The 27,619-nt window shown below is 42.7% G+C and overlaps 1 protein-coding gene across 5 annotated transcripts in view; it reads left to right on the top strand.

Annotated features, from left to right (window-relative positions):
- The window catches only part of LOC126162966 (protein ECT2), a 231,247-nt gene that overhangs the window by 144,182 nt on the left and 59,446 nt on the right, over window positions 1-27,619 (top strand). For all 5 annotated transcript variants that reach the window (XM_049919808.1, XM_049919806.1, XM_049919807.1 and 2 more), the window contains one exon: window positions 16,323-16,530. In XM_049919808.1, the coding sequence (XP_049775765.1) occupies window positions 16,323-16,530 (208 nt within the window). The remainder of the gene's footprint in view (window positions 1-16,322; window positions 16,531-27,619) is intronic.

Below are 27,619 nucleotides of genomic sequence, written 5' to 3'. Positions count from 1 at the left end.
AAAACCTTCACAAAAGACTTCCTACCATTTAAATTTATGTTTAATGTTAACAAAATTCTGTTTTTAGAAATTCTATTCTTAATGTTTCTAGTCATTATTTTGATAACCTAGGAATCAAGTTAAATGTTCAGTTAAACAGTGTGTGTGTGTAATATATATATATATATATATATATATATATATATATATATATATATATATATATATATATATATATATATATATATATATATGTATATAAGGAAACATTCCACGAAGGAAAAATATACTTAAAAACAAAGATGATGTGACTTACCAAATGAAAGTGCTGGCAGGTCGACAGACACACAAACGAACACAAACATACACACAAAATTCAAGCTTTCGCAACAAACTGTTGCCTCATCAGGAAAGAGGGAAGGAGAGGGAAAGACGAAAGGATGTGGGTTTTAAGGGAGAGGGTAAGGAGTCATTCCAGTCCCGGGAGCGGAAAGACTTACCTTAGGGGGAAAAAAGGACGGGTATACACTCGCGCACACACACACACATATCCAGATTTTTGTGTGTATGTTTGTGTTTGTTTGTGTGTCTATCGACCTGCCAGCGCTTTTGTTTGGTAAGTCTCATCATCTTTCTTTTTAAATATATATATATATATATATTTAAAAAGAAAGATGATGAGACTTACCCAACAAAAGCGCTGGCAGGTCGATAGACACACAAACAAACACAAACATACACACAAAACTCTAGCTTTCGCAACCAATGGTTGCCTCGTCAGGAAAGAGGGAAGGAGAAGGAAAGACAAAAGGATTGGGTTTTAAGGGAGAGGGTAAGGAGTCATTCCAATCCCGGGAGCGGAAAGACTTACCTTAGGGGGAAAAAAGGACAGGTTTACACTCGCACACACACACATATCCATCCACACATACACAGACACAAGCAGACATTTGTAAAGGCCTTTACAAATGTCTGCTTGTGTCTGTGTATGTGTGGATGGATATGTGTGTGTGTGCGAGTGTAAACCTGTCCTTTTTTCCCCCTAAGGTAAGTCTTTCCGCTCCCGGGATTGGAATGACTCCTTACCCTCTCCCTTAAAACCCAATCCTTTTGTCTTTCCTTCTCCTTCCCTCTTTCCTGACGAGGCAACCATTGGTTGCGAAAGCTAGAGTTTTGTGTGTATGTTTGTGTTTATTTGTGTGTCTATCGACCTGCCAGCGCTTTTGTTGGGTAAGTCTCATCATCTTTCTTTTTAAATATATTTTCCCACGTGGAATGTTTCCCTCTATTATATATATATATATATATATATATATATATATATATATATACCTAAAAACAAAGATGATGTGACTTACCAAATGACAGTGCTGGCAGGTCGACAGACACAAAAAAGGAAAACAAACATACACACAAAATTCAAACTTTCGCAACAAACTGTTGCCTCATCAGGAAAGAGGGAAGGAGAGGGAAAGACGAAAGGATGTGGGTTTTAAGGGAGGAGTCATTCCAGTCCCGGGAGCGGAAAGACTTACCTTATGGGGAAAAAAGGACTAAAACCCACATCCTTTCGTCTTTCCCTCTCCTTCCCTCTTTCCTGATGAGGCAACAGTTTGTTGCGAAAGCTTGAATTTTGTGTGTATGTTTGTGTTCGTTTGTGTGTCTGTCGACCTGCCAGCACTTTCATTTGGTAAGTCACATCATCTTTGTTTTTAGGTATATTTTTCCTTCATGGAAGTTTCCTTCTATTATATATATATATATATATATATATATATATATATATATATATATATATATATATATATATATATATAAGAGAGATGATGAGACTTACCAAACAAAAGCGCTGGCAGGTCGATAGACACACTAACATACACACAAAAATCTAGCTTTCGCAACCAATGGTTGCCTCGTCAGGAAAGAGGGAAGGAGAAGGAAAGACAAAAGGATATGGGTTTTAAGGGAGAGGGTAAGGAGTCATTCCAATCCCGGGAGCGGAAAGACTTACCTTAGGGGGAAAAAAGGACAGGTATACACTCGCGCACACACACACATATCCATCCACACATACACAGACACAAGCAGACATTTGTAAAGGCAAAGAGTTTGGGCAGAGATGTCAGTCGGGACGGAAGTACAGAGGCAAAGATGATGTTGAAAGACAGGTGAGGTATGAGCGGCGGCAGATTGAAATTAGAAATTAGCGGAGATTGAGGCCTGGCGGATAGCGAGAAGAGAGGATATGCTGAAGGGCAAGTTCCCATCTCCGGAGTTCAGACAGGTTGGTGTTAGTGGGAAGTATCCAGATAACCCGGACGGTGTAACACTGTGCCAAGATGTGCTGGCCATGCACCAAGGCATGTTTAGCCACAGGGTGATCCTCATTACCAACAAACACTGTCTGCCTGTGTCCATTCATGCGAATGGACAGTTTGTTGCTGGTCATTCCCACATAGAACGCTTCACAGTGTAGGCAGGTCAGTTGGTAAATCACGTGGGTGCTTTCACACGTGGCTCTGCCTTTGATCGTGTACACCTTCCGGGTTACAGGACTGGAATAGGTGGTGGTGGGAGGGTGCATGGGACAGGTTTTACACCGGGGGCGGTTACAGGGGTAGGAGCCAGAGGGTAGGGAAGGTGGTTTGGGAATTTCATAGGGATGAACTAAGAGGTTACGAAGGTTAGGTGGACGGCGGAAAGACACTCTAGGTGGAGTGGGGAGGATTTCATGAAGGATGGATCTCATTTCAGGGCAGGATTTGAGGAAGTCGTATCCCTGCTGAAGAGCCACATTCAGAATCTGATCCAGTCCCGGAAAGTAACCTGTCACAAGTGGGGCACTTTTGGGGTTCTTCTGTGGAAGGTTCCGGGTTTGAGGAGATGAGGAAGTGGCTCTGGTTATTTGCTTCTGTACCAGGTCGGGAGGGTAGTTACGGGATGCAAAAGCTGTTTTCAGGTTGTTGGTGTAATGGTTCAAGGATTCCGGACTGGAGCAGATTCGTTTGCCACGAAGACCTAGGCTGTAGGGAAGGGACCGTTTGATGTGGAATGGGTGGCAGCTGTCATAATGGAGGTACTGTTGCTTGTTGGTGGGTTTGATGTGGACGGACGTGTGAAGCTGGCCATTGGACAGGTGGAGGTCAACGTCAAGGAAAGTGGCATGGGATTTAGAGTAGGACCAGGTGAATCTGATGGAACCAAAGGAGTTGAGGTTGGAGAGGAAATTCTGGAGTTCTTCTTCATTGTGAGTCCAGATCATGAAGATGTCATCAATAAATCTGTACCAAACTTTGGGTTGGCAGGCCTGGGTAACCAAGAAGGCTTCCTCTAAGCGACCCATGAATAGGTTGGCGTACGAGGGGGCCATCCTGGTACCCATGGCTGTTCCCTTTAATTGTTGGTATGTCTGGCCTTCAAAAGTGAAGAAGTTGTGGGTCACAACACCCCAATTCAGTAGTTAACCTCTCCTCCAAACCTCTCTCCCAATCCGAAACCTCTGTCCTATCCAAAGGCCTCACCTTCAGCCCCACTCCCAGATTTAACCAAACAGCCCTTGTCAAAGATTTACTGTCCTACACCCGTACTCTCTTCTGGAAATATCACTTTGCCACGAAGAAAAATGATCCTAATCCTACTCCTAATGATCCAACTCCCCAAGATACTATCCAAATTGAACCATGCCTGGAACAGTTCCGTCCTCCGTCACAGTGGGACCCACCTCCTCTTCCTCAAAATCACCCTCTCCTAACCTTCCAGGAATTTCTGACTTCCAGCCTTGCCTCTCAATCCTTCCTAAAAAACCTTAATCCTACTCTCAACATCACCACTGCTGAAGCCCAGGCTATCCGTGATCTGAAGGCTGACCAATCCATCGTCATTCTTCCGGCGGACAAGGGTTCCACGACTGTGGTACTTGATCGTCGGGAGTACGTGGCTGAGGGACTGTGTCAGCTTTCAGACAACACCACTTACAAAGTTTGCCATGGTAATCCCATTCCTGATGTCCAGGCGGAGCTTCAAGGAATCCTCAGAACCTTAGGCCCCCTACAAAACCTTTCACCTGACTCCATCAACCTCCTGACCCCACCAACACCCCGCACCCCCACCTTCTACCTTCTTCCCAAAATTCACAAACCCAATCATCCCGGCCGTCCCATTGTAGCTGGTTACCAAGCCCCCACAGAACGCATCTCTGCCTACGTAGATCAACACCTTCAACCCATTACATGCAGTCTCCCATCCTTCATCAAAGACACCAACCACTTTCTCGAACGCCTGGAATCCCTACCCAGTCTCTTACCCCCGGAAACCATCCTTGTAACCATTGATGCCACTTCCTTATACACAAATATTCCGCATGTCCAGGGCCTCGCTGCGATGGAGCACTTCCTTTCACGCCGATCACCTGCCGCCCTACCTAAAACCTCTTTCCTCATTACCTTAGCCAGCTTCATCCTGACCCACAACTTCTTCACTTTTGAAGGCCAGACATACCAACAATTAAAGGGAACAGCCATGGGTACCAGGATGGCCCCCTCGTACGCCAACCTATTCATGGGTCGCTTAGAGGAAGCCTTCTTGGTTACCCAGGCCTGCCAACCCAAAGTTTGGTACAGATTTATTGATGACATTTTCATGATCTGGACTCACAGTGAAGAAGAACTCCAGAATTTCCTCTCCAACCTCAACTCCTTTGGTTCCATCAGATTCACCTGGTCCTACTCTAAATCCCATGCCACTTTCCTTGACGTTGACCTCCACCTGTCCAATGGCCAGCTTCACACGTCCTTCCACATCAAACCCACCAACAAGCAACAGTACCTCCATTATGACAGCTGCCACCCATTCCACATCAAACGGTCCCTTCCCTACAGCCTAGGTCTTCGTGGCAAACGAATCTGCTCCAGTCCTGAATCCTTGAACCATTACACCAACAACCTGAAAACAGCTTTTGCATCCCGTAACTACCCTCCCGACCTGGTACAGAAGCAAATAACCAGAGCCACTTCCTCATCTCCTCAAACCCGGAACCTTCCACAGAAGAACCCCAAAAGTGCCCCACTTGTGACAGGTTACTTTCCGGGACTGGATCAGATTCTGAATGTGGCTCTTCAGCAGGGATACGACTTCCTCAAATCCTGCCCTGAAATGAGATCCATCCTTCATGAAATCCTCCCCACTCCACCTAGAGTGTCTTTCCGCCGTCCACCTAACCTTCGTAACCTCTTAGTTCATCCCTATGAAATTCCCAAACCACCTTCCCTACCCTCTGGCTCCTACCCCTGTAACCGCCCCCGGTGTAAAACCTGTCCCATGCACCCTCCCACCACCACCTATTCCAGTCCTGTAACCCGGAAGGTGTACACGATCAAAGGCAGAGCCACGTGTGAAAGCACCCACGTGATTTACCAACTGACCTGCCTACACTGTGAAGCGTTCTATGTGGGAATGACCAGCAACAAACTGTCCATTCGCATGAATGGACACAGGCAGACAGTGTTTGTTGGTAATGAGGATCACCCTGTGGCTAAACATGCCTTGGTGCATGGCCAGCACATCTTGGCACAGTGTTACACCGTCCGGGTTATCTGGATACTTCCCACTAACACCAACCTGTCTGAACTCCGGAGATGGGAACTTGCCCTTCAGCATATCCTCTCTTCTCGCTATCCGCCAGGCCTCAATCTCCGCTAATTTCTAATTTCAATCTGCCGCCGCTCATACCTCACCTGTCTTTCAACATCATCTTTGCCTCTGTACTTCCGTCCCGACTGACATCTCTGCCCAAACTCTTTGCCTTTACAAATGTCTGCTTGTGTCTGTGTATGTGTGGATGGATATGTGTGTGTGTGCGCGAGTGTATACCTGTCCTTTTTTCCCCCTAAGGTAAGTCTTTCCGCTCCCGGGATTGGAATGACTCCTTACCCTCTCCCTTAAAACCCATATCCTTTTGTCTTTCCTTCTCCTTCCCTCTTTCCTGACGAGGCAACCATTGGTTGCGAAAGCTAGATTTTTGTGTGTATGTTTGTGTTTGTTTGTGTGTCTATCGACCTGCCAGCGCTTTTGTTTGGTAAGTCTCATCATCTCTCTTTTTAAATATATTTTTCCCATGTGGAATGTTTCCCTCTATTATATATATATATATATATATATATATATATATATATATATATATATATATCCCCAAACCACCTTCCCTACCCTTTGGCTCCTACCCTTGTAACCGCCCCCGGTGTAAAACCTGTCCCATGTACCCTCCCACCACCAGCTACTCCAGTCCTGTAACCCGGAAGGTGTACACAATCAAAGGCAGAGCCACGTGTGAAAGCACCCACGTGATCTACCAACTGACCTGCCTACACTGTGATGCATTCTATGTGGGAATGACCAGCAACAAACTGTCCATTCGCATGAATGGACACAGGCAGACAGTGTTAGTTGGTAATGAGGATCACCCTGTGGCTAAACATGCCTTGGTGCACAACCAGCACATCTTGGCGCAGTGTTACACCGTCCGGGTTATCTGGATACTTCCTACTAACACCAACCTATCCGAACTCCGGAGATGGGAACTTGCTCTTCAATATATCCTCTCTTCCCGTTATCCACCAGGCCTCAATCTCCGCTAATTTCAAATTTCCGCCACTCATACCTCACCTGTCATTCATCAACATCTTTGCCTCTGCACTTCTGCCTCGACTGACATCTCTGCCCAAACTCTTTGTCTTTAAATATGTCTGCTTGTGTCTGTATATGTGTGGATGGATGTGTGTGTGTGTGTGCGCGAGTGTATACCCGTCCTTTTTTCCCCCTAAGGTAAGTCTTTCCGCTCCCGGGACTGGAATGACTCCTTACCCTCTCCCTTAAAACCCACATCCTTTCGTCTTTCCCTCTCCTTCCCTCTTTCCTGATGAGGCAACAGTTTGTTGCGAAAGCTTGGATTTTGTGTGTATGTTTGTGTTCGTTTGTGTGTCTGTCGACCTGCCAGCACTTTCATTTGGTAAGTCACATCACCTTTGTTTTTAGGTGTGTGTGTATATATATATATATATATATATATATATATATATATATATATATATATATATATATCCTCTGTACTTCCGTCCCGACTGACATCTCTGCCCAAACTCTTTGCCTTTACAAATGTCTGCTTGTGTCTGTGTATATGCGGATGGATATGTGTGTGTGTGCGAGTGTATACCTGTCCTTTTTTCCCCCTAAGGTAAGTCTTTCCGCTCCCGGGATTGGAATGACTCCTTACCCTCTCCCTTAAAACCCATATCCTTTTGTCTTCCCTTCTCCTTCCCTCTTTCCTGACGAGGCAACCGTTGGTTGCGAAAGCTAGATTTTTGTGTGTATGTTTGTGTTTGTTTGTGTGTCTATCGACCTGCCAGCACCTTTGTTTGGTAAGTCTCATCATCTTTCTTTTTAAATATATTTTTCCCACGTGGAATGTTTCCCTCTATTATATTCATATCATTAATTTGAACCCAACAATCACGTTTGTTATTGTTATTGTTATTGTCACTGTTACATTTCGTAGTCTTTTCTGTCATCTTATTTCCTCCTTCTGTTTTTGCCAGCAGTTTTACTTTCTATTCACCTTCTCCTTTTTTACCGTAATCCAGAATACAATTTTATCCCGCCGATATATACTCAATTATACGTAATAATACGTAACCCACTTCCAAACCATAACCAAAAATTTTTTTTCCGCTTTCAACACTACCGCTGCTATAAAATCCGCTGTTTCCAGTTCACAAACAGTTCCTTTCAGCTATTAAACAACCTTTTCGGCCAGTTTTAATATCTTTTGCTTTATTTCCATTTCCGTTTTTCTCACATCATCGATCATTTTTAGCCGCTTCCCGCAGGTTTTAACGTCATTATTTCTTCATCAGACAATTGTTAGCTTCATTTCCATAATCTGCCACCACCAAACCACCCTTTTAATACATCCTCACGTAGTTTTTTCGAAATTTTCCCGCATTTCTCCACCCTTTAACGTGTTTTGGCGGCAACACAACCACCTAACCTTTATGCACATCATTATCTACCTACACAAGTTCACCATAGGATCAACATAGCCCAGCTCTAACCAACCCTTTTTCGCCTTTTTTCACACCAGATCTCCATTTGATTTCTAGTTTTACCTTTATCTCTCCCCATATATTTTTATATTTATTTTCATTTTCATTTCAGCCTCGTGTTCCACTTTCCACCTTCTAGTACCATGTCACCCTCACAACACCTCCACAACGACCCCATTAAGTTTTATTTACATTCCCTCCGCAAACATGCCTTCGCCCTAGCCAGATTACACTCCCATATTTTATTTTCTCAGGCTTGTCTGACATTTGGCATCACCCCCAAAGGCCTCACACTTAAAGTTCCCATCTCTGGCTGCAACCCTTCTTTCCATCAGTCCCTATACCAGTTCCAAACCGAACAATCCATTGCCCTCACCCACCTAATCCTTCACCTACACATCCACTCAGCCAATCAACACACCCATCAACTCCTGTCCCTAATAAAAGTCCTCAATCTTTCCTCTCCCACATCCACACCGGTTGTTCAGAGCATCCTCCTACAGGCCAACCGCAAATTAGAACAGCATGCCACCCTCCACCTTAAAAAACTATCCAATCTCCTGGTTTCCCACCTCCGGAAAGGCAACTCACTCACCCTTCACAACCATTCCAGCAAACCTCAACCTCCTCTCATTGCACACAAACCCAGTCTCTCCCATCTACTCAATCTCCCACTTCCAGCTCCACTCCCTCCAAAACCTCAAAATTCCAATCAACACAATCTGGAACCACAACACCCCAATTCAGTAGTTAACCTCTCCTCCAAACCTCTCTCCCAATCCGAAACCTCTGTCCTATCCAAAGGCCTCACCTTCAGCCCCACTCCCAGATTTAACCAAACAGCCCTTGTCAAAGATTTACTGTCCTACACCCGTACTCTCTGCTGGAAATATCACTTTGCCACGAAGAAAAATGATCCTAATCCTACTCCTAATGATCCAACTCCCCAAGATACTATCCAAATTGAACCATGCCTGGAACAGTTCCGTCCTCCGTCACAGCGGGACCCACCTCCTCTTCCTCAAAATCACCCTCTCCTAACCTTCCAGGAATTTCTGACTTCCAGCCTTGCCTCTCAATCCTTCTTAAAAAACCTTAAGCCTACTCCCAACATCACCACTGCTGAAGCCCAGGCTATCCGTGATCTGAAGGCTGACCGATCCATCGTCATTCTTCCGGCGGACAAGGGTTCCACGACTGTGGTACTTGATCGTCGGGAGTACGTGGCTGAGGGACTGCGTCAGCTTTCAGACAACACTACTTACAAAGTTTGCCATGGTAATCCCATTCCTGATGTCCAGGCGGAGCTTCAAGGAATCCTCAGAACCTTAGGCCCCCTACAAAACCTTTCACCTGACTCCATCAACCTCCTGACCCCACCAACACCCCGCACCCCTACGTTCTACCTTCTTCCCAAAATTCACAAACCCAATCATCCCGGCCGTCCCATTGTAGCTGGTTACCAAGCCCCCACAGAACGCATCTCTGCCTACGTAGATCAACACCTTCAACCCATTACATGCAGTCTCCCATCCTTCATCAAAGACACCAACCACTTTCTCGAACGCCTGGAATCCCTACCCAGTCTGTTACCCCCGGAAACCATCCTTGTAACCATTGATGCCACTTCCTTATACACAAATATTCCGCATGTCCAGGGCCTCGCTGCGATGGAGCACTTCCTTTCACGCCGATCACCTGCCGCCCTACCTAAAACCTCTTTCCTCATTACCTTAGCCAGCTTCATCCTGACCCACAACTTCTTCACTTTTGAAGGCCAGACATACCAACAATTAAAGGGAACAGCCATGGGTACCAGGATGGCCCCCTCGTACGCCAACCTATTCATGGGTCGCTTAGAGGAAGCCTTCTTGGTTACCCAGGCCTGCCAACCCAAAGTTTGGTACAGATTTATTGATGACATTTTCATGATCTGGACTCACAATGAAGAAGAACTCCAGAATTTCCTCTCCAACCTCAACTCCTTTGGTTCCATCAGATTCACCTGGTCCTACTCTAAATCCCATGCCACTTTCCTTGACGTTGACCTCCACCTGTCCAATGGCCAGCTTCACACGTCCGTCCACATCAAACCCACCAACAAGCAACAGTACCTCCATTATGACAGCTGCCACCCATTCCACATCAAACGGTCCCTTCCCTACAGCCTAGGTCTTCGTGGCAAACGAATCTGCTCCAGTCCTGAATCCTTGAACCATTACACCAACAACCTGAAAACAGCTTTTGCATCCCATAACTACCCTCCCGACCTGGTACAGAAGCAAATAACCAGAGCCACTTCCTCATCTCCTCAAACCCGGAACCTTCCACAGAAGAACCCCAAAAGTGCCCCACTTGTGACAGGATACTTTCCGGGACTGGATCAGATTCTGAATGTGACTCTCCAGCAGGGACACGACTTCCTCAAATCCTGCCCTGAAATGAGATCCATCCTTCATGAAATCCTCCCCACTCCACCAAGAGTGTCTTTCCGCCGTCCACCTAACCTTCGTAACCTCTTAGTTCATCCCTATGAAATCCCCAAACCACCTTCCCTACCCTCTGGCACCTACCCCTGTAACCGCCCCCGGTGTAAAACCTGTCCCATGCACCCTCCCACCACCACCTATTCCAGTCCTGTAACCCGGAAGGTGTACACGATCAAAGGCAGAGCCACGTGTGAAAGCACCCACGTGATTTACCAACTGACCTGCCTACACTGTGAAGCGTTCTATGTGGGAATGACCAGCAACAAACTGTCCATTCGCATGAATGGACACAGGCAGACAGTGTTTGTTGGCAATGAGGATCACCCTGTGGCTAAACATGCCTTGGTGCACGGCCAGCACATCTTGGCACAGTGTTACACCGTTCGGGTTATCTGGATACTTCCCACTAACACCAACCTGTCTGAACTCCGGAGATGGGAACTTGCCCTTCAGCATATCCTCTCTTCTCGCTATCCGCCAGGCCTCAATCTCCGCTAATTTCTAATTTCAATCTGCCGCCGCTCATACCTCACCTGTCTTTCAACATCATCTTTGTCTCTGTACTTCCGTCCCGACTGACATCTCTGCCCAAACTCTTTGCCTTTACAAATGTCTGCTTGTGTCTGTGTATATGCGGATGGATATGTGTGTGTGTGCGAGTGTATACCTGTCCTTTTTTCCCCCTAAGGTAAGTCTTTCCACTCCCGGGATTGGAATGACTCCTTACCCTCTCCCTTAAAACCCATATCCTTTTGTCTTCCCTTCTCCTTCCCTCTTTCCTGACGAGGCAACCGTTGGTTGCGAAAGCTAGATTTTTGTGTGTATGTTTGTGTTTGTTTGTGTGTCTATCGACCTGCCAGCGCCTTTGTTTGGTAAGTCTCATCATCTTTCTTTTTAAATATATTTTTCCCACGTGGAATGTTTCCCTCTATATATAAAATCCATAAATGGTCTCTACAGAAAGGTACCAATAGGGCAGACAAAGGAACTTTTGCAGACAGCATAACCTCATCTTCACATCAACATACTTCAAAACAAGATAAAGCAAGCTTAAAACTTGAGAACATGTTGACTGGGTAAGGAAAAAAGTGCAGCTGGGCCACGTAAACATTGTCAAATCTTTTCACAGAGAATTTTGCAGTATTAAGGTACTAAGAGGAATAAACACCAGTTCAGACCACTCCAAAGCCAGAATCATAACTAAATTCCCACCAGAAAGAAGAATAAACTGAAAACCAACGAATAAATGAGGAATTATGACTTACATCAATTAATTAGAAATAATAATTATCAAGAAATCATAGAACTTGTAAAATTTATGTACAGTTTAGAAGAAAATATACAAAGTATCAAACAAGAAGCTGAAAATGTTGCTCTCTTAAATCCTCATATAAGATGTGGACTCAGAATGTGACAGTTCATGAAGAAAGACACCAGGCACGGCTAAAATTTCAGACCCACAAAACAGAAGACAATGTCATCCAAAATACCAGAAAAAATCCACTCAAACTATCTGGTGAGTCAAGAGACAATATGAGATGTGATCAACTCAGTAGAAGAAAACTACCACAATACCAATTCCAGAAACAGTTAAAAAACATTTGGAAAACAACTATAAAAAGACAGCCCTCGCAGTTAATGCTGAAAAATGAAGAAGGGAAAATGACACATAATAACGAAGAGAAGGTTGAAATTGTGACAAAAGCAATCGGTAAGTTTTGAAGTATGAAGAGTCTCAGAAACTTTAAAAAGTCAACATTGAAATCCCAATAAAGACCAGTCCTAAACACACAAACACCCAACACTGAAGAATTAAATTAGAATTATATTAATACCTTCAGCTGCTGACGGGCATTGATATATATCAACAGGGACAGGTGAAAATGTGTGCCCTGACCGGGACTCGAACCCGGGATCTCCTGCTTACACGGAAGATGCTCTATCCATCTGAGCGACCGAGGGCACAGAGGATAGTGTGACGGCAGGGACTATCTCTCGCATGCCCCAACACACACACATTACTCGTGGAAGACATTCTTACCAAGTCTCGCAAGAGTTCGGAGAATACGTGTGCATCCGCACAGGAGGAGGAGGAGGAGGTCATGGCTCGTATTGCCAGAACTATAAACTTATATGGATATGTTGAACAGACACCATATCCATACAAGTATATAGTTCTGGCAATACCAGCCATGACCTCCTCCTTCTGTGCGGATGCACACATATACCCGGAACTCTTACGGGACTTGGTAAGAATGTCTTCCACGAGTAATGAGTGTGTTGGGGTGGGATACTACGGACGTAGTGTGTGGACATACAAGGTGAGAATGTCCTGCAGTCACGTTATTCTCTGTGCCCTCGGTGGCTCAGATGGATGTAGTGTCTGCCATGTAAGCAGGAGATTACGGGTTCGAGTCCCGGTTGGGGCACGCATTTTCACCTGTCCCCGTTGATTTATATCAACGCCCGTCAGCAGCTGAAGGTATTGATATAATTCTAATTTCGTTCTAGATGGCTGCAGGTCATCAATGGTGTCTGTTCTTTCAGACATGTCCGAAAGAATAGACACCATATCGATATAAGCAACACTGAAGAGGTGAAAGCAGTGGCCAAGCAGCTGAAAAATAGAAGATATGTTTGCAGAAATGTGGAAATAACCAGTGGCACAGCCCCATACAGAAGCTAGATAAGAGAAAAAATCTCTGAATATTGGATTACTGATGTAACACACCCACTCCAAAAAAGGATATAAGAGAAATCCAGGTAACTACAGTGATGTATATAGTAGACAGAATAGAAAATATGTTCTTAAGTTTGTCAAACAATTACTTCAGCAAGAAGTAGTTGAATGCCAAGGAGACCTCAGATTGTTGAGATGCCGTGCAGAATAAATAATAACTAAAATTAGTGTTAGTATGTTGCAGCAGACAAAACAAGCCATTTCCAACAAGCTTTCAATATTTTAAGAATTCATATCATGGTTTTCATACAAATATTTTAGGCTCCAGTCAAAATTAGTCATCTGGGAAGAACCCACACCAACAAATACAAAATCTATAGAGTCAGGGTGAGAGTAGAACTTTCTGAGCCATTTCCCATACAAATAGGTTTCAGACAGGGAAACTGCATGTAACATCTGCTGCTCACCTATATATTGGAGTATATAATGTGAGAATGGTAGAGGATTCACACAAATATGACAAATGGAACGCACAAAGGTAACACAAATTTAAACTGCCTGGGCTTCACTAATTACCTGGCTGTCTTGTCTAGTGGCATTCAGGAAATTCAACAAGAAGATACAGGAAACTCAGTAACAAGTATAAATTACTGCAGGAAACAGTGCTGAATGCTGAAAATCTGCCTCAAAGTAAATCTGTGTGTGTGGGGGGGGGGGGACAGAATTTATGCTAACTGAAACACTACGCAAAAAAGAAGAAAACTTAAGAAAGGAAGAAAAGTAATCAAAAGATGCATAAAAAAATGGACAGTGCTAGCTTCTAATGGATCAGTCTGCAAGGAAATTGAACTACTTATGATCGTGATAAGGAAAAAACACACTTAGTTCTTTGGTCATCTGATCAGGACATAAGGGGGAAAAAAAATCATCAACAGAATTACAGAGAAATTATGGAACAGTTTGAGCAGTATGTGATGGATTATGGAAATTGAGAAAGATATGAGGGAACTAAAAGTTAGATTAGAAGGTTTATAAAACAAAGGCGCGAAATTGAAGACAAACGGGCCTGGTTACAAATCAGTATCAGTGAACAAACAATAGGATAGGTAATTTCAGACGAAAAAAGAAAGTTGAGATCTGGGGAGGTTCGAGAGAGGCCCCGGGATGTATGGGACCGGTCTTCCACCTCCCAAGCGTCACCTGTCCCATCAAAGACAGGGCTACCTGTTAAAGCAGTCATGTGATCGACAAACTAAACTGCAACCACTGTGCTGTGTTCTAAAAGGGCTTAGAAACCAACAAGCCGCTTATCTGCATGAGCAGCCACTGACACTGTGGCCAAGAGACAGCTGTACTGCCGAATAGCTGAATATGCTGCCCAACACATCATGTTTCACTGAAGTGACTGCTTCACACATTGTGCCGTCTGGACACACACCCTGGTCAAACCTCCTGGCTGCACCTACAGTTGGCCGGTTATGCGCAACTAAGTCACGTTTTGTAGCAACCAGTGAGTGTTCAGCAGTGCTCTGCTGTGAATATTACATGCAATTTGAGTGTTATATGGTATCTTAGTGAGTTATTTAGTGAATTTTGATTCCACTTGTTGTGAGTTGTCAGGGCTGATGGTTGTGATGAGTGACAAATTCTACACAAGCAAGTGAGAGACGTAATTTGTGGGACGCGTGCGTTCATCAAGCACAAAGCACATGCCTGCGTGTACCGCAACTGTCACTTAGAACCACAACAAAGCAATACCCATGTTTGTCTTGACCTGTACGAACTACAATCAATCATGGTTCAGTGTATAGCAGCTCTATCCTGTCCCCACCATGTCCCAGCATGCTCCCACAAGCAGCTCTATAGCCGTACCTTGTTACCTTGTCCTCAGTAATGAGTCTTTTGTACATTGACACAACTAAACAAAGATGCTATGATTTCTACATTAGAAGTAAGAGCTGTAAATACTGCAGAAGTTGTCTGAACTATGTTTTAATTTTTGTTTGTTCAAACAATATCAAAAAGATTGGTGAAATTACGCTAGTGTCATCTGTAATCTCAGGAATGAGGATACGCAAGAACACAGTCTGCAGGTTAGATTTAGAAATTTTAGAGGGTACGGGTAATAAAAATGTCAAATACTAATGTTTTTGCCAATCTGTCTATCTGCTGTTGCCTTGTAAATAGATCTTTACCTATCTCAACTTGGTTAGAGATCCACTTAGCAGTTTTGCGATGTACACATTCACTTCCTTTTGTTAAGATTTTGTTCTTCATGTCTTTTATTTCCTTTCTTTTTTTAAGGCTAACACCTGAAATAGTTGATGAAACAGCGTTCCCGGTCTTGGGTTTAAATGAGTTGTAGCAAGTATTGTGCTTTTGCTGCTGTAATAAGATGATTCTTCTTAAACCTTGTGATTAAAATTTCTCGTTATGTGTAAGTAATTTATGGAATAAAGGTAAATAACTCACTGAATACTAGGGGTGCATCTGTATTGAGCTGGCAATGCAGATGGATTGAGGGGAGGGTTATATCAGGTGGAAAGAGTGAGGGGAGAAAGGAGCAAGAGAATTTGCCGTGAATGTATGTCTTTTAATAATTGTTTGCCTCCACTGTTCATAAGAGTTTTATTGCTTCCCCCCCCCCCCCCCCCCAACAATTTTTAATGCAGTAGGAAATACTGTGCAAATTTAGCTGTTGGTTTTGATACACTAGCCAAGTGTTATCAGTGTACAATGTGCTGTATGCCAGGTAAGAGTAAGGATTTAGTAACAAATTTGTCTGTTGCTTTGGAGGGCCCAAACAAAATCTTTTAACAAACACAAATCCGTATCACTTAAATGAAGACAAGTGATTGAGTTAAAGAGAAGGTGTGTATTCCCTCAGAGATAGGTTTTAGATATGGGAGGGCCGTAGAGTGCCTTACATTTGTTTGTTTGTTTGTTTATCATCATCATCATCCCAACACACACACACACACACACACACACACAACGCGCGCGCGCACGACAAAATTTTGCAAAAATTGTGTCAATTTTAAATGGCTGATTTTTTGTGAACTTTGTTTCATTTTTCAGGTACCAGATCTAGTCAAAGCATATCCACCATTCGTAAACTTCTTCGAGAACACCAAAGAAATGCTGGTAATGTGTGATCAAACAAAACCACGTTTTCATGCATTTCTGAAGATATGTCAAACAAAGCCAGAATGTGGCCGCCAAAGTCTTCAGGAATTGTTAATACGACCAGTACAGAGGCTCCCGAGCATCAGTCTGCTTCTGAATGGTATTTCAAAGGAACTGCTTGATACACTGCAACATTTGTTGTCTTCTCTCTCTCTCTCTCTCTCTCTCTCTCTGTGTGTGTGTGTGTGTGTGTGTGTGTGTGTGTGTGTGTGTGTGTGTGTGTGTGGGGGGGGGGGGGGGGGGGGGGGGTGGCATGTGCATTGTAACACAGACAAGGATTCGTCCAAAAGATAGCAATCTTTTCTTTATTTTTTGTGTGCCTGTAAGCAATTCAATGCTCCCCCTATTTGGTTAGTTGTTACTTCCATTCGTAAACTATTATTTACGTTCTGCCAGAACTTTCCGTATGATGTATACAGAGCCAAAATATTAGAAGTACTGCTCACTGCAAAATGAATACCACCTTGTGGTGTTCCAGTCACATGATGTGGTAAGAAATGTATATAAGCAGAACAGATGAGTGGAGAGTAATTCTAGTGATCATATGGACCGCAAGCAGCTGGCCCTTAGTACACAGTAGCTGCATGTGTGGTATATATCTGGTGTCACATACATTAAGAAACTTTTTGAATCCATTTCATGCAGAATTACTTTTGTATTTAGTTCTAGATGTGGACTAACATTCTGTTATGCAGAGGGTCATAATGTTTTGGTTTCCAGTGCAAAACAGTACTTCGCCAAAGTTCTCACAGTTTCATGTTTCAATTTAACAATAGTCATAATATTGAGGATATTTGGTTTTAAATATGATCTATCATTGTTGCCAAAGTCTGTTAGTCTTACATTCCAATGACAACAGTCATAGCATGTTTTTATGTGCATTTCTCATATACTTGATGTTGTACAGTGACTTGGAATGACGAGGGACAACAGTAATGACGGAATTTCCAGGAGCACCAAGAGTTTATAACTTGCAGTATTGATAGAACTAAAAATAAAGTGTAGTTTAGATTTCACTGTCTGTTTTATTTTTATTGATTTATTATTCAAAGTACTTTTACACATAATCTGCACATCATAGAATTCCAAACTCAGGAATTCTTATATGATGAATAATGAAAATTATAAATTTTTGTGTAATTGATTTACTCTCACGCATTATTTCTAATAGTGTGGGCAGGCCTTGCACAGTACTCAAATGCATGTATTCAGTTGTACCTGAATTCAGTAAAAATCCATTTGCAGGGAACCAGTTATTAATTTTCAAAAAAATATTTATATTTTAAATTGTTTAAGTTACTCCATTAGGCTTGATTATAATACTTGGATTGTCAGCAGAGATATCTGTTTCTATTCCTTGGTTGTATGTTGGAAGATCATTTAGATAGAACAACAGCAGTGGACCCAATATTGATCCATGTGGCACACCTGCAGTGACTCTTGCCCATTCTGAAAATGAATGTGAATTTTGTACACTCCAAGGGTTTCTTAATCCTACACTGCATCCTTTTAGTTACATATGATGAAAACTAGTTACCAACAGCATCTCTGATAAAAATAATGAGCTTTTCTAGGAGAATACTATGAACTGCACAAATACTTTGGATGGGTCACTGAAAATACCAGTTCACTATATTTTGTCATTTAAATTTTGCATAATCTGAATTGTGAATTGAAAAATTTGTGAATAAACTCCTTTTTTTGAGAGAGGTGTGTTAGAGCTCTTGCACACACAGTTTTATCCACTACTGTCAAGGATGACATATCCTCTCGGTCCAAAACATTTGGAGATTGGATTGATAAAAAATAGAGAAAAATTATGATGATGTGTTTAATGTTTCAGGTTTTCTTTATAGTCCCCCTCCTCCCCTCCACTTGAGTATAATGTACAGCACAGTCATACTGAAAGTCCTCTTGTTGGTATGTTACTCAAATTGAATGTCACCATGGCATGATGGAGGTGGTCGAGAACAGGCACTTGGGTTTTTGTTAAAAACTGCACAACTACTGTGGCCGTGTGAGCAGGTGCATTGTCGTGCGCAGGAAGAAATCCCTCCTACTCAAGTGTTCTGAACGAACCTTCTGAAGCCTCTTGTGCAACTGATCCCAAGTAGTGGTGGAAATTTACAGTTGTGCTGATGGTATCAGATATCCTTGTGGATAATGCTCTGTATGTAAAAAAGACAGTGAGTGTTATCTTAACTTTCAATTTTGTTATTCACACCTTCTTTGATCTGCACAAATCATCAGAGACCCATTCTACATAGTCTTGTCATCCATCACTCTTCCCCATTGCATCTATGGGCTTGTGACCTCTGTTGGGCCTCTGGTGCAGCTCTCACTCGGTAGCATCTGCTGAGCACCGGCTCCAAGGTACCATCTGACAGGCCTCCCATGGCTTCCATTTTTCTCCCTCCAAAATGTGGGTTATGCATTTTTGTCGTCGACCTACAGTACGCTCTGATCCAGAACTTTATTTAGGTGACTAGCTCCTCGGTGTTGTAGCACAGTCCCGTTTCTTGGGGCCTTATTTTTGATAACAAGGTGACACGGCTGCCCCACATTTGCCACCTAAAACTACGTGTATGCAGAAGCATTCGCCTCCTAAGACTACATGTATGCGGAAGCTTCATGCTCTCCATCTCCTGGGCCACACATCTTTGGGTGCAGACCATTCCACCCCCCTCCATCTTTACCATGGTCTGATCTCATCCAGACTAGATTATGGTAGCAGGTTCATGGCTCAGCAGCTCCTTCCACTTTGAAACTGCTTGACCCTGTTCACCATTGTGGGGTGCGTCTGGCTATTGGTGCCATTCGCACTAGTCCCATTGATAGTTTCCTCTCAGAAGTGGGGATTCGCCCTCTCCACATAAAATGAAGCCAACTCCTCATTTCGTACACAGTCGCCATTCGCCAGTTCCCTGAGCAACCTGTGTACCCTGTGCTCTTTGCCTATGAGGGATGTCTCCCTCGTAACACCCGTTGGCAAGTGTCTCACTTCTCTCTGTGGGATCTCCATCTCCACTCACAGGCCTGAACCTCGTGTCTTTCCTCCCAAACCCCACCATGGATGGTGCCCATACCGCGGATTAGGACCGATCATTTCCAGAGTCCTAAGATCACTGTCACTTGTATGGTTTTCTGGCATCTTCTATGTGCCATCCTTGCATAGTTCCAGGGTGCCACCACCATCTTTCACTGATGGTTCTAAGACATCAATAAGGTGGGATACGCTTTCACGTCTCCTACTGGCTTCGAACACCATTTATTGATGGGATCATGTAGTGTGTTCACAGCAGAGCTTCTAGCCATTCGCAGGGTCAACCTGTTTGTTTCTCAGGCCTCCCTCCACAGTGTTTTAATATGTTCCATTTGTTCCAACTCGATGAGCAGCTTGCAGGCTATCATCCGGTGCTACCCTCAGCACCCTTTGGTCTCTATCCGTGACCACCTCTCTGCCCTTGGATGTGTCGCCTGTTCAGTTGTCCTCCTCTGGGTCCCAAGTCATGTGGGAGTCCCGGAGAATGAACTGGCTGACCATTTGGCTAGAGAAACAGATACTTAACCCCCTTTCTTCTCAATCTTCCAGCTGCATATGTGCGGATCTATGTCAGATTTCTCTTTCCCCAAAAGTGGAATGCCATCCAGAGCTCTACCACTCATAGTAATAAACTCCGCACAATGAAGGAGACTATTGCAGTTTGGCACTCTTCCTTCCTCTCCTCTTGGAAAGAGTCCACTGTTTTATGCTGTTTACTCATTGGCCATACCTGCCTCACCTGTTGTTTCCTCCTATGTAACAACCCACCCCCACAATGCGGCAGTGGAGCCAGACTGACAGTATTCCACGTATTGATGGAATGTCCACTTCTTTCGGCCCTTTGTGCTAAATATATTCTTATTGATTTCTTAAATTTAATATTAGCAGACGATTCCCAGGTGGTTGAACCGGTCCTCGGTTTCCTCCATGAAAATGGTTTTTGTTTCCGCATATAAATTTCTACTTTAGTCTTGGAGCAAGGGCAGGTTGGGACTTCTTTTCCAGTCTTCTTGGTCTGTGATCCAATGACCACCCCCTTTTCTCCCATGTTTGGATTTGGTGTCACCTTTTATGCCTTTTACTGTGTATGTTTAATGTTCATTATTTTATAATTTGATTCTGACTGGATCTGTCCACTTTTAGCGGACTCTCTTTCTTCTGTGACTAACCTCGGAATCGCGGGACTGATGACCTCGCCGTTTGGTCCCATAACCTGTCTCAATCAATCTATCTTGTTAGACATGATGATATGTATTATTATTATTGTTGTGTTGTTGTGGTCTTCAGTCCTGAGACTGGTTTGATGCAGCTCTCCATGCTACTCTATCCTGTGCAAGCTTCTTCATGTCCCAGTACCTACTGCAACCTACATCCTTCTGAATCTGCTTAGTGTATTCATCTCTTGGTCTCCCCCTACGATTTTTACCCTCCACGCTGCCCTCTAATATTAAATTGGTGATCCTTTGATGCCTCAGAACATGTCCTACCAACCGATCCCTTCTTCTGGTCAAGTTGTGCCACAAACTTCTCTTCTCCCCAATCCTATTCAATACTTCCTCATTAGTTATGTGATCTACCCATCTAATCTTCAGCATTCTTCTGTAGCACCACATTTCGAAAGCTTCTATTCTCTTCTTGTCCAAACTATTTACCGTCCATGTTTCACTTCCATACATGGCTATACTCCATACAAATACTTTCAGAAATGACTTCCTGACACTTAAATCTATACTCGATGTTAACAAATTTCTCTTCTTCAGAAACGCTTTCCTTGCCATTGCCAGTCTACATTTTATATCCTCTCTACTTCGACCATCATCAGTTATTTTGCTCCCCAAATAGCAAAACTTCTTTACTACTTTAAGTGTCTCATTTCCAAATCTAATTCCCTCAGCATCACCCGACTTAATTCGACTACATTCAATTATCCTCGTTTTGCTTTTGTTGATGTTCATCTTATATCCTCCCTTCAAGACACCATCCATTCCGTTCAACTGCTCTTCCAAGTCCTTTGCTGTCTCTGACAGAATTACAATGTCATCGGCAAACCACAAGGTTTTTATTTCTTCTCGATGGATTTTAATACCTACTCCGAATTTTTCTTTTGTTTCCTTTACTGCTTGCTCAATATACAGATTGAATAACATCGGGGAGAGGCTACAACCCTGTCTCACTCCCTTCCCAACCACTGCTTCCCTTTCATGTCCCTCGACTCTTATAACTGCCATCTGGTTTCTGTACAAATTGTAAATAGCCTTTCGCTCCCTGTATTTTACCCCTGCCACCTTTAGAATTTGAAAGAGAGTATTCCAGTCAACATTGTCAAAAGCTTTCTCTAAGTCTACAAATGCTAGAAACGTAGGTTTGCCTTTCCTTAATCTTTCTTCTAAGATAAGTCGTAAGGTCAGTATTGCCTCACGTGTTCCAGTATTTCTACGGAATCCAAACTGATCTTCCCCGAGGTCGGCTTCTACTAGTTTTTCCATTCGTCTGTAAAGAATTCGTGTTAGTATTTTGCAGCTGTGGCTTATTAAACTGATTGTTCGGTAATTTTCACATCTGTCAACACCTGCTTTCTTTGGGATTGGAATTATTATATTCTTCTTGAAGTCTGGGGGTATTTCGCCTGTTTCATACATCTTGCTCACCAGATGGTAGAGTTTTGTCAGGACTGGCTCTCCCAAGGCCATCAGTAGTTCCAATGGAATGTTGTCTACTCCGGGGGCCTTGTTTCGACTCAGGTCTTTCAGTGCTCTGTCAAACTCTTCACGCAGTATCGTATCTCCCATTTCATCTTCATCTACATCCTCTTCCATTTCCATAATATTGTCCTCAAGTACATCGCCCTTGTATAGACCCTCTATATACTCCTTCCACCTTTCTGCTTTCCCTTCTTTGCTTAGAACTGGGTTTCCATCTGAGCTCTTGATGTTCATACAAGTGGTTCTCTTATCTCCAAAGGTCTCTCTAATTTTCCTGTAGGCAGTATCTATCTTACCCCTTGTGAGATAAGCCTCTACATCCTTACATTTGTCCTCTAGCCATCCCTGCTTAGCCATTTTGCACTGCCTGTCGATCTCATTTTTGAGACGTTTGTATTCCTTTTTGCCTGCTTCATTAACTGCATTTTTATATTTTCTCCTTTCATCAATTAAATTCAATATTTCTTCTGTTACCCAAGGATTTCTAAGAGCCCTGGTCTTTTTACCTACTTGATCCTCTGCTGCCTTCACTACTTCATCCCTCAAAGCTACCCATTCTTCTTCTACTGTATTTCTTTCCCCCATTCCTGTCAATTGTTCCCTTATGCTCTCCCTAAAACTCTGTACAACCTCTGGTTCTTTCAGTTTATCCAGGTCCCATCTCCTTAAATTCCCACCTTTTTGCAGTTTCTTCAGTTTTAATCTACAGGTCATAACCAATAGATTGTGGTCAGAGTCCACATCTGCCCCTGGAAATGTCTTACAATTTAAAACCTGGTTCCTAAATCTCTGTCTTACCATTATATAATCTATCTGATACCTTTTAGTATCTCCAGGGTTCTTCCATGTATACAACCTTCTATCATGATTCTTAAACCAAGTGTTAGCTATAATTAAGTTGTGCTCTGTGCAAAATTCTACCAGGCGGCTTCCTATTTCATTTCTTAGCCCCAATCCATATTCACCTACTACGTTTCCTTCTCTCCCTTTTCCTACACTCGAATTCCAGTCACCCATGACTATTAAATTTTCGTCTCCCTTCACTATCTGAATAATTTCTTTTATATCATCATACATTTCTTCAATTTCTTCGTCATCTGCAGAGCTAGTTGGCATATAAACTTGTACTACTGTAGTAGGCGTGGGCTTCGTGTCTATCTTGGCCACAATAATGCGTTCACTATGCTGTTTGTAGTAGCTTACCAGCATTCCTATTTTCCTATTCAGTATTAAACCTACTCCTGCATTACCCCTATTTGACTTTGTGTTTATAACCCTGTAGTTACCTGACCAGAAGTCTTGTTCCTCCTGCCACCGAACTTCACTAATTCCCACTATATCTAACTTTAACCTATCCATTTCCCTTTTTAAATTTTCTAACCTACCTGCCCGATTAAGGGATCTGACATTCCACGCTCCGATCCGTAGGATGCCAGTTTTCTTTCTTCTGATAACGACATCCTCTTGAGTAGTCCCCGCCTGGAGATCCGAATGGGGGACTATTTTACCTCCGGAATATTTTACCCAAGAGGACGCCATCATCATTTAATCATACAGTAAAGCTGCATGCCCTCGGGAAAAATTACGGCCGTAGTTTCCCCTTGCTTTCAGCCGTTTGCAGTACCAGCACAGCAATGCCGTTTTGGTATTGTTACAAGGCCAGATCAGTCAATCATCCAGACTGTTGCCCTTGCAACTACTGAAAAGGCTGCTGCCCCTCTTCAGGAACCACACGTTTGTCTGGCCTCTCAACAGATACCCCTCCGTTGTGGTTGTAACTACGGTACGGCCATCTGTATCGCTGAGGCACGCAAGCCTCCCCACCAACGGCAAGGTCCATGGTTCATGGGGGGATTATTATTATTGTTGTTGTTATTATTATTATTATTTGTTTGGAGATGGGGGGAGGGGGCGGATAAGTGCCCACGGAAATCATTTCAATCAAGCCTCAGGCCACATCCATGTTTTGTTTTCATTCAATAGTCAAAAGTGTATAGACAAGCTTTCCACACACTTTTCCTTCCTCCAAAACATTCTGGAGAATGTCTTTAACACTTCAGATCTTCATCATTACTTTCGCATGAAAGATGGTGGTGGTTTTCAAAACAAAACACGTTTTTCCAATGTTCATTTTGGATGACTTCTCGTTGTCCACAAGCGAGACCTGTCCTCGTTTAACAATCAAACCAACCAAACATTCATGCACAACTTAAACAACTATCTCTGTAAGTCTTGTTCATACACACAATGTCCCTGTAGCAATTTTACTGAGTAAAACGTAATTGAATCACTGCCGGTTGCTCCTTTGTGATTTACTCAGATGTCCCTGTAACAATTTTACCAAGTGAAATGCGTAATTGAATCACTACTGGCTGCTCCACTGTGATTTGGCAACTCATCAGTGTTGACACACAATAGCTACATGTTCACTGCTTAACACTGCATTCTCTCAACTGACTGGTCGAACACACATATGTTGCTTGCAGTTGTTAGTTCTAGGTGCCACCATAGCTTGCGCTGACGTCAATTATGCACCAAGAACAAAATCAGTCTTTGAACTTTTTTGACAGGCTGTGTAGGTAGTGAGAGTGTTTTATAATTGTTACTATTTGTCTTACTACCTATCTTGTACAGGGGTCTAACGTTAGCATATTTCAGTCTGTCTGGAGATATCAACGGTGACAGTGATTCATTGCATGTGTGACTAAATACATCACATATATGTAAGAAACATAATTTTAGAACCTAATGTGAGGTATTATCAGAGACATGAAAACTTCACATTTGCGATAAAAGCGAATATAGGTGCAATGTGAGCCTCAAAATGTAAAAATATGAATGTATGTAATAAATGTTATTTTATAGCAAGTGGTATTCAGATGAACTATTTTATCTGCATATAAATATTGATAATGTAACCAATTTTCATTTATCTGGTGAAGCCCAATTTGGAAACAGTATGTGCATAAGGGTGTGTTTACAAAATAAAGAACACACCTGTGCATGAGCACAGTGACAAATTGGTGCGCTTTTAAGTGGGGAGTTGAATGGTCTCTCTAAGGTACATACCACATACTGTGACATTGGTCTCACCCGTGAGACTTAACATCTTAGAATAAAGAACACATACATTTATCTGCCAGCTAAAGTTGGTATTATATGAAATCACAGAGGCTATAACATGATAGCTGTATGTGTAGTATTTTGAACTATGGCTGCATAAGATACAGGTAGAGATTGGGCCTGAACTACCTCATTTATGATGTTGCCAACTTCAGCAATGCTGCTGCTTCTCAACTTACCTAAAACAGATACTACATTTCAGGTCCCTATCTACGGGGGGCATTTGAAAAGTCCGTGCAAAAATAAAAACTACTTACATGTTTGTGGTAAACATTTTTTTTTTTCCAGCATAGTCTCCTTACAGACTTACACACTTTGTCCAATGCTGTTCTAATTTGTTGATCCCTTCCGAATAATAGGAAATATCCAAGTCTGCAAAATATCTATTAGTTGCTGCAATCACCACCTCATTTGAATAAAATTTTTGTCCCGCCAGCCATTTCTTCAAATTGGGGAACAGATAGTAGTCCGAGGGAGCCAAGTCTGGAGAATAGGGGGGGTTGTGAAACGAGTTAGAATCCTATTTCCATTAATTTTGTGACCACAGCTGCTGAGGTGTGTGCTGGTGCATTGTCGTGATGGAGAAGGACTTTTTTACGGTCCAATCGCTGGCGTTTTTCTTGCAGCTCGGCTTTCAAGCGGTCCAATAACGATGAATAATATGCACCTGTAAAAGTTTTACGCTTTTCCAGATAGTCGATGAGGACTATCCCTTGTGAATCCCAAAAGACAGTCACCATAATCTATGTGGCCAAAGGAATGGTCTTCGCCTTTTTTGGTGCAGATTCTCCCTTGTAAGCCCATTGTTTAGATTGTTGTTTGGTCTCAGGAGCATAGTAATGTATTCATGTTTCATCAACAGTGACGAAACAACGCTTAAAGTCCTGTGGATTCTTCCTGAACAGTTGCAAACCATCCTTTCAGCACTGTACACAATTCTATTTTTGGTCAAGCGTGAGCAGTCGTGGAACCCATCAAGCTTTCTCATGTCCAAATGTTTATGCAAAATATTATGTACTCATTCCTCAACATTTCATGGATTTTATCAATGATTTCCGGAGTCTTAACCTCCGCAGGACGTACAGAACATTCAGCATCACTTGTGCCCATATGGCCACTCCGAAAATTTTGAAACCACTTATAAACTGTTCTAATCGAAGGTGTAGAGCCACCGTAATGTTTATCAAGCTTCTCTTTAGTCTCCCGAGGCATTTTGCCTTTCATAAAGTAATGTTTAATCACCACACAAAATTCTTTTTCGTCCATTTTTTGACAATCGCTCAATCACTTGGTCTCCTTGATTCACATGAATGGCAAAACAAAGAATTAGACCAATATGGCTGAAACTTGGTGTGCGCTCTTTCTAAAGATACTACTAACTAAACATGACCTCTATATACGCTGGTAGTGCCATCTCTTGGACTTTTCAAATGCCCCTCGTATTACCCACTCAAAAGTTTTTCGTTTGACAGAGAATAGAATAATTGTAATACTATGTTCCAAGCAGAGCTGACAGTGATAGCAGTTGTGAACATGTAGTGACAGCACAGGTCTCCTTGTAATGTGTAAAGAATCCTAGTTCTCTGCTTGTTCTAATCTTTTCGAATAAAATTTCCATTTCCTTGCATGTGATAATTTGATTCTTTTTGTTACCCAGGTTTTTTTAAAAAAAGCCTATTAGTATCATGCTTTGTTTTCTTGGGAAAGCAGTGTTAATGTTTAATAGAAACCCATCTATAAATATATTAAATTTTATAAATAAAAGAAAGGCAACCACTCACCTGTAGCTGGCTGGTATGTAGCACATGAAAACATGTGACAGAAACGGTATTTACTAGCTTTAGAGCTCTTGCTCTTTCTCGAACAACAGTACACACACACACACACACACACACACACACACACACACACACACACACACACACAGCTGTGAAAAGACTGGTGGTTGATTATTGATAGCAGTTTCCTGGAGGTCGGAAGGGGGTAGGGAAGGGCACCGAAGGCGAGGAGGGGATTGTGGCATAGTGTGAGATACATCTGACGCATAAATCAGTTGCTGCGCAAAAAGACGAAAGGAGTTCAAAGGGTTTAGAATGTAACAGAATAGGACAATATTTAATTAAAGCTATTGTTCTGAATATATTGTAATGAAAGCTATGATTATGATATATATTGAAGAATATGATACTAGCAAATGAAGTTTATGTGAACTTACATAAATCATTCTATAAAAATTGATGATAACTCTGGAGATCAAATAAAAAGAAAGGTGCTAGCATATAAGGCATTAATGCTGAATTAATCAGTTATGGAGGAATCAT

This window comes from Schistocerca cancellata, chromosome 2, assembly GCF_023864275.1.
Source record: "Schistocerca cancellata isolate TAMUIC-IGC-003103 chromosome 2, iqSchCanc2.1, whole genome shotgun sequence".
In the NCBI taxonomy this organism is placed as follows: Eukaryota; Metazoa; Arthropoda; class Insecta; order Orthoptera; family Acrididae; genus Schistocerca; species Schistocerca cancellata.
This window is presented reverse-complemented; position numbering and strand designations above follow the sequence as displayed.